This window comes from Sinocyclocheilus rhinocerous, unplaced genomic scaffold (genome assembly GCF_001515625.1).
Source record: "Sinocyclocheilus rhinocerous isolate Xijiao unplaced genomic scaffold, SAMN03320098_v1.1 scaffold1458, whole genome shotgun sequence".
Classification (NCBI taxonomy): domain Eukaryota; kingdom Metazoa; phylum Chordata; class Actinopteri; order Cypriniformes; family Cyprinidae; genus Sinocyclocheilus; species Sinocyclocheilus rhinocerous.
This window is the reverse complement of record NW_015633180.1, coordinates 562,533-570,104: the sequence shown is the minus strand read 5'-3', so window position 1 is coordinate 570,104 and position 7,572 is coordinate 562,533. Positions and strand designations below refer to the sequence as shown.

Genomic DNA, 7,572 nt, shown 5'->3' with positions numbered 1-7,572 from the left:
TAAGATTTGAACTGGCCTGGATGTTGACATCACTGTTTTCTGCATCATGTTTTTTTTTATTTTTATTTTTTATAATAATACAGTAAATATACTTATTATTTTATGGTTTAAAAGTGTGTTGTTAATGTTTGTATTGTAATGTATTTGTTCATTGTTAATACACATTAATATTAAAGTATATGTGGTAGTTTTATAATAAAAGCCCTTAATCTTTTTAAATGGTTGTATTTGTGTTTCATTGCTGAATAACATTTAGCAGTTTCTGGATGATTCCAAGGGCCCGACGAGGGAGGGCGGTATGCAATTTCTACCGAGGGGGACCCCAAGGAATGCGGGGGCCCGAGTCAGTATGTTCAGAATCCATAGCAGCGCCCCTGACAACAATTAACCAACCTATCAGAATCTCAGAATCCACTTTTCAGTAGGCTATGGGAGGCGGGACCATAATTTTTACAGCCAGAATGGCTACTCAACCATATTTGCATATCCATATCATCAGGGTGATTTGAATGTTGTGGATTTCACAACTTTAAATAGCACTTTTAAAATAAATTGGTTAAAACTATTTATTAAAAATAGTAGTTCTATGTAGAATATTTTATCTTAACCTTTTTTTTTATCAACTTGGTGGCATCAATTTTTTTTCTTAAATGCAATTTTGATGTTAACAAAATACTTCTTAAATTATCTTTTTTTTTTTCATTTTTAAACATACAAAAAAAAATATATATATATATATATTTTATTATTTTATTTTTTAGACATTGATCTGATTCTGATATATTATTAGTTAGTCAGCTGTTGAATTCTAATGGTCAGCTTTTGAATATTAATGAACTATGTCTTAAATTTAAGTGCCATATTCTGGTTAAAGAATATTGTATTGTCATGAACTCTATTTCTGGCAAAATACTTTCTATGTTCAGAAATCAGGGTACTTGGTGTAACACTAGAAGCAAGGTCTCCAAACATTTGTTTTTCAATCAATTTGATTTAAATAATGATAAGTGTAGGAACCAATCAATCAGATCTCTCTTTGTTAATATCTCCTCTCCTCCATCAACATTTGTTTGGGTAAATATATTTCCCTCATTTGTGTGGTAACATTTTTGGAAAGTTCTTAGTCGTTATTGTATAACAAATAAAACTAAAGAAAAATCATTTAAAATTGTTCACAGAATATATCCTGCAAAAGACACATTAGAGCGTTTACATCTGGGTATAGATTACAAATGTTCTTTTTGTAATTGTGAAAGAGAGTCTGTTGTGTCCCTGTTCATATTTATTTTGGTCACAATTTCTAAGTGTTAAACTGAATTGCAAACTAGTCCTAAATATCATCAGTTTTACTTCATTCAAATGAATATGACTTTTCCAAAACAAAAATATATATTATTGATTTGATTTTGTTGTTAGGAAAATTTCATGTTCATCAGACAAAATGAAGTAACAGCCTTTAAAGTTTATTTAGAATCTGGAAAGTTTGTAAAAAAAATAAAATAAAAATCAAGAAGCCTTAAAAACGGTATCTCTCTTAAATGAATTTAACTTGTGTTTGTGATGCCCTTTAATTTTAATTTCCTTTGTTATTTCAATTTATTGTTAGTGCTGTTTTTCTATTTGTGCTTGCAAAATGGAAAAAAAGTGAAATATCTCGAGAACTTGCTGAATATTGTACTTTTGAAAGTCAATTAAAAAAAAAAAACATATTTGCATACTGACATTATAAATAGGGGTTCACACTCTTAAAGGAACAGTAACCTACAAACACAATCCCCTGTGTATCCTATTAAAGCACGTATATAAAGATATCTAAACAAACCAAATGCACCCAGCGTTACAGAGCTCTTCAGGATCACTTCACAGGCCAGGAGTGCTGAAGAAGGTTGGAATTAAACTTTGCAGGACAGTGCACCAGGAGCAGGGTTAATAGGGTTAATAAGAACCTTCAGTTTTTTTTAATCAAGTGTTTAAATCAAGACAGTAACTCTAGAAATATAGTTTCATGCACCTTGCATTGTGTGTAAGAGCACTCGTGATCAAACAGAGGACCACAAGAAGTCAAACTAAAATCCTGGAGGGCCGGAGCCCTGCAGAGTTTTGTTCCAAGCCTGCTCCAACACACATACCATGCAGTTTTCAAATAAGCCTGAAGGACTTGATTAGTTGTATCAGGTGTGTTTAATTAGGGTTGAATCTAAACTCTGCATGGTCTGGCCAGTGTTGCCAATTTAGCTACTTTGTAGCTAGATTTAGCGACTTCCCCGCCCCTTTTGAGACTTTTTTCAAAAGTTTAGGGACAAATATAGCAACTTCTTGGACAAACCTTCTCATCAAAAGTTCTCATCTTGCCCACTGATCAACGTTCATCTTTATATAGATCAGTGAATTTGCCATTGTGATGTTATCTAGTGACATTTAGCTACCAGTTTTAGCTACTTTCAACTGAAAGCAGTTGGCAACACTAGCTCTGGCCCTCTAGGAATCGAGTTTGACACTCCTGGTGTAGAGCACTGGTGAAAACCTCCAGAAACAGAGTTTCTATAGTGAGTCTGAAAACCTTGATTAGCTGGTTCAGGTGTGTTTAATTGGGGTTGGAGCTAAACTCTGCAGGACAGTGGCCCTCCAGGACCAGGTTTGGACACCCCTGCCCCGGAGGACCACGCAAAGTCGGACATGCACGTTTCTCAGATCACGTTTCTAAGAATGAGAATAAACTAGAAATGAAACTAACTAAAGGGGAGTTGTGATAGAATAAGATATAAAATAGCACAAAGTAGATGATGGGTGATGTAGGCCTAATAACTTATAAAACTTTAACTGAAGTAAAGAAATTATAGAATAATAATAAGTTAATAACACTAACTAAAGTAGAGGGGTGATGGAAATAGTTATAAAAAAGCACATTAACTAAAGTAAAGAGATGATAGAATAATATAACACTAAAGTTATAAATAACACTAACTAGCAGAGGTATGATAGAATAAGTTTAAAAAAATAACATAACTAAAGGTGTGATAGAATAAGTTATAAAATAACACTACATTAACTAAAGTAGAGGGGTGATAGAATACATTATAAAATAACAACACTACAGAATGATAATAGAATAAGTTATAATAACATTAACTAAAGTAGAGGGGTGATAACATCAATTATAAAACAACAAACATACATAAACTAAAGTATAATAAGTTATAAAATAACACATTTGATGGATTATTCTAGGATATTTAAAGACTTAATTGAAATGACCAGTAGATGGCTGCAGTGATCCACACATCCTGTTCTCTGACTCCAGACCTGTGGTTCTGAACCAGGGAACCTCAATATTAAATTATTTGAAATTATTTGAATGAAGTTATATTAAAATAATCTAACATTAAAAAATGCTAAATAAAAAAGTAGCTGTTCTTCCCAACAATACATACAACAACCTATGCACATATATAATAGAAAACGATAATGCCTTTTTACATAAAACCATTACAATCATCCGTTAAAAAAAAAAGAGTAGCCTTATTAAAAGTAAAAGTAATTAAATGCATTCAGATTTATTTTATTTTATTTACTGGAAAAACATAAAATAAATATAAATCTGGCAACACATGTAATACATTTCTGTAATGCACCAAAAGAGAACCTGCACTACATGGGCCTGTCCATTTATAAAGATAAACTGGATTGCTCATGTGATCGGCTTCAACATCCCCTTCACCTTACAGAGGATAAGCAGTTTGGAGAATGGATGGATTGTTTTATGAATTGCTCATGAAATATGATTGGTTGGAGCTAAACTCTTCAGGGCAGTTGCTCTCCAGGGTTTTGCTCTTCCAGATTTTAGGAAACCTGCTGTAGACCATTTAAAGGGATAGTTTACCCAAAAATGAAAATACTGTCATTATTGACTCACCCTCACGTTGCTCCAGACATGTGTGAATTTCTTTCTTGTGCTGAACACAAAAGAAGATATTTTGAAGAATATAAGTAACCAAAAAAATTCTGGTCCCGATTGAATTAATAGTAATTAACAGTATTTTTTTCCATACTGTGTAAATCACTGGGGATCCGTATTCCTTATATTCACTTAGGCTACTCGCTCATAATTCTCCATGTTATTCTCCTCTCTGCAGCCCCAAAATTAATATGCTCGTTAGGGTTTTTTAATTTAAGTCCGCTTTATTTAAGTTTTTCGGGGATTATAATGAACTTGATAATGATATTGCCATAAAACGCAATTATATTAGTAATGAGTCAAACCTTAACAAGGCAACATTTAAACTAAAACTCAAGACAAAATGAAAGTTCACAATCATCGTATCCCTGTTATTAACTGAACAACACAAGATAATAAACTCTATATGGCATACAGCAGGCAGGCTACTGTAAACGTGACGGTAATTTGATTGGTTATGGTGACTCTGGCGTGGGTGGACCAATAATAGTAAACAAATCCTGTGCGCGCATGCGTGGTGCGAGAGTGCTGATGGGGGTTAGTCAGGAGAAGCATCTGCTGTGCTGTTAGCTAAACATATCTACTACGGTTGAGGGCAGTTATTCGGGTTTTGTTCGACAGAGTCAGTAAGTATTTATATATTACTTCCTTATTATTTTTTATATTTATTTATATTTATTATTTTACATATTAAATGTACGGTTTAAAATCATTGTTAATAGTGGTAAAGTTGCTAGCTTCGAAGAGCTAACCGTTGCACTTTCACTACTGCAACCAACAGCTAGTTTCCTCATTTACGCACGTTTTATATTATATTTATCCTTTGTACTTATAACATGTTGCATACCCTATCGTGCACTTTGTATTGTTTGGAACTTTTAACTTATCTGATGTTTTTGTACATGATAATGTTTACGTTTGGCCTAACTCGTTAGCCTAGCCACACGACTTTTAAAGAGACGCAGGTGTTGGCCAATCAGCATCAGAGCTTCTGAATACGAGGCGGGGCGTGCATTGTGTACACACTATACCTGCTGCACTGGAAGAATATGAAGTTTTGTCTCACTGTCATAGCCATATAAGGCTTATTTGCCAACCTGTTCACAGGAATGCTACACGGCTGTAGATTGTCACATGTGGTTTGATGTTTTTTCAGTTCTTTGAAGTAAGGCTAAAACATCTGTGGTTTACCAGAACCAGGGGAAGTTAATGAAACCTAGCAACCCAGCATGTAAATAATGTGATGTCTGTGGTTTAAATTAAGTCACAGTGACTTTGTCGGCTGGGTATTCATATAATGTTGGCCTTAAGTCATCCCATATATTATATAGCAAGGGTTTTCAAACTGAGTTACTTGGCCCCCTAAGGTGTTAGGGGGTCTTTGGAAAAGTTACGAGAAAAATTGTGTAAAAAAAAGGAAAAATTTAAATGAATAAATAATTAAATTAAAGTGAATAAAAATCATAATTAGATTTAAAAATAAATGTGAAAGATTAAAAATAAATAAATGTAAATAAAAATACAAGCAGTACAATACTTTGAGTAGAAAAAAATTCTATATACTAAATATTGTAGGCATATTTATATATTTGTAAAGTTTACTTGTCACAGTAAAAATTTGGTATTTTTACCAAAGAAACTATAGATGCTTTTTGAATTTTAGGATGGGTGTTCCTCGCACTAGGATGTCCCCAGTGGCATCTAAAAGCTTGATTTTAATGTCAAATAAATTTTGAAACATGCTTTTTTTATATTCATGAAACTTTAATTTTTCATGTTTCGTTATTTGCTGATATAGTCTGTTTTATATTAGATGCACATTGAGATATTACAGTTCAATCAATTTGTCATACAGGTGTTGAGGACTCGGTTGGCCAAGATGGCGTCTGAAAAGCTGATTTCTAGGGGTATAATGACCTTTTACCCCACAATTGAAGAGTTCAAGAACTTCAACCGCTACATTGCGTACATGGAGTCCCAAGGTGCACACAAGGCAGGCCTGGCCAAGGTTAGATGAAAACACTACTCTTTACTCTTTAGGCTAAGCTACTACTGTCAAAAAGACATGCATAAAATTATATTTATTTTGCTCAACTACAGATTGTCCCGCCCAAAAACTGGAAGCCTCGACGTTCGTACGATGACATTGATGACCTACTAATACCTGCACCAATTCAGCAGGTTGTGACTGGGCAGTCAGGGCTGTTCACCCAGTACAACATCCAGAAAAAAGCCATGACTGTGAAAGAGTTCCGTAAAACAGCCAACAGTGACAAGTAAGTCTTGTTGACCTTGTAACACATTTTCCAGTGGAAATTGATTATAACCTCATCTGTCCTTCCTGTTTAAGGTTTTGCAGTCCTCGGTATGATGATTTTGAAGAGCTTGAAAGGAAATACTGGAAAAATGTAACCTTTAACCCTCCTATCTATGGAGCTGATGTTAATGGGACCCTGTATGACACAGTGAGTAAACACTTGTAAGCATTTCTGAATGAGTTCTATTTGGTTTAACTTTTGGTTTGAGTGCTCTCTGATGTGAAGTCATTGTTTCCTTTTTCATGTCTTACACAGGATGTCAAAGAATGGAATATAGGGCACTTGAATACCATCCTTGACACCGTGGAGCATGAGAGTGGAATCACTATAGAGGGAGTAAATACACCCTACCTCTACTTTGGAATGTGGAAAACCACTTTTGCTTGGCACACTGAGGACATGGATCTCTACAGCATTAATTACTTACACTTCGGGGAACCAAAGTCGTGGTAAGTTTGCTTGTCAAACCTGTGGCTTTCACTAGAATGCAGTCTGGTTAACTTTATTTTGCTAGACAAAACTAATTTGTAGATGAAATTAGGCATGGGCCGATTACCGGTTTCAAGGTATACCGCGATTTGAAAATTTCATGGTTTCAAAACCGCTAATATTTTCCGTTATATTGTTCCTGCGGTATGCACTATTTTTCATGTCTCCTCAAAGACTGAAAGTGTAGGAATCCCTCAGGTTGAGTGCAGTGTAGGGCTGCACGATTAATCGAATGCGATTGTCATGCGCATTTTGTTAGTAAAGCCAGTTCTGTAATCAGCAGGAAATCATCATCACGTGCTTTCAGATGGAGCAGAATTTACTACACATAGCCGTAGTTCACTGACAAGTTACGCCAAAAAATCGCGGACGATTTTATTGCGCGATTATGAAATCGAAGAAATCGTTCGCGATAATGACAGCTGTTTGCATAGCTTCTCAGTGAACTACGGCTCTGTGAAGTAAATGCTGCTCCATCTGAAAGCATGTGAAAATACCACATTTAATAACATATTGTAATGACTTTGATTACTTAATTGTATAAGGGAATTAATTATTATTAATTCATTCAGGTTTTGATAGGACTCGGATCTGAAGATGCGAAGTCTACCTGATTAAACCGATTTCAAATTTGTTATGTTACACTTTAAATCAACGGTCGTCCAGCGCCGTGACCTCAGTATATTTCAACAAATTGACTATGTATTCTCCTGGCCACGGATAAATACGTTCTTTGATAATTTGTAAGCTATTATAGCAATTATTATGAGTAAGCTACGAGCTAGGCAGCAAGGGATCTTTGGCAAAATG

General features: G+C 34.6%; 1 protein-coding gene across 1 annotated transcript in view; it reads left to right on the top strand.

The window, feature by feature from the left end:
• Positions 1-4,475: 4,475 nt before the first annotated feature.
• The window catches only part of LOC107743373 (lysine-specific demethylase 4A-like), a 22,172-nt gene continuing 19,075 nt past the window's right edge, over positions 4,476-7,572 (top strand). Inside the window, exons 1-5 of the mRNA XM_016556566.1 lie at positions 4,476-4,581; positions 5,811-5,963; positions 6,056-6,231; positions 6,306-6,420; positions 6,529-6,722. Coding sequence (XP_016412052.1) covers positions 5,835-5,963; positions 6,056-6,231; positions 6,306-6,420; positions 6,529-6,722 — 614 coding nt within the window. The 5' untranslated portion in view covers positions 4,476-4,581; positions 5,811-5,834. The remainder of the gene's footprint in view (positions 4,582-5,810; positions 5,964-6,055; positions 6,232-6,305; positions 6,421-6,528; positions 6,723-7,572) is intronic.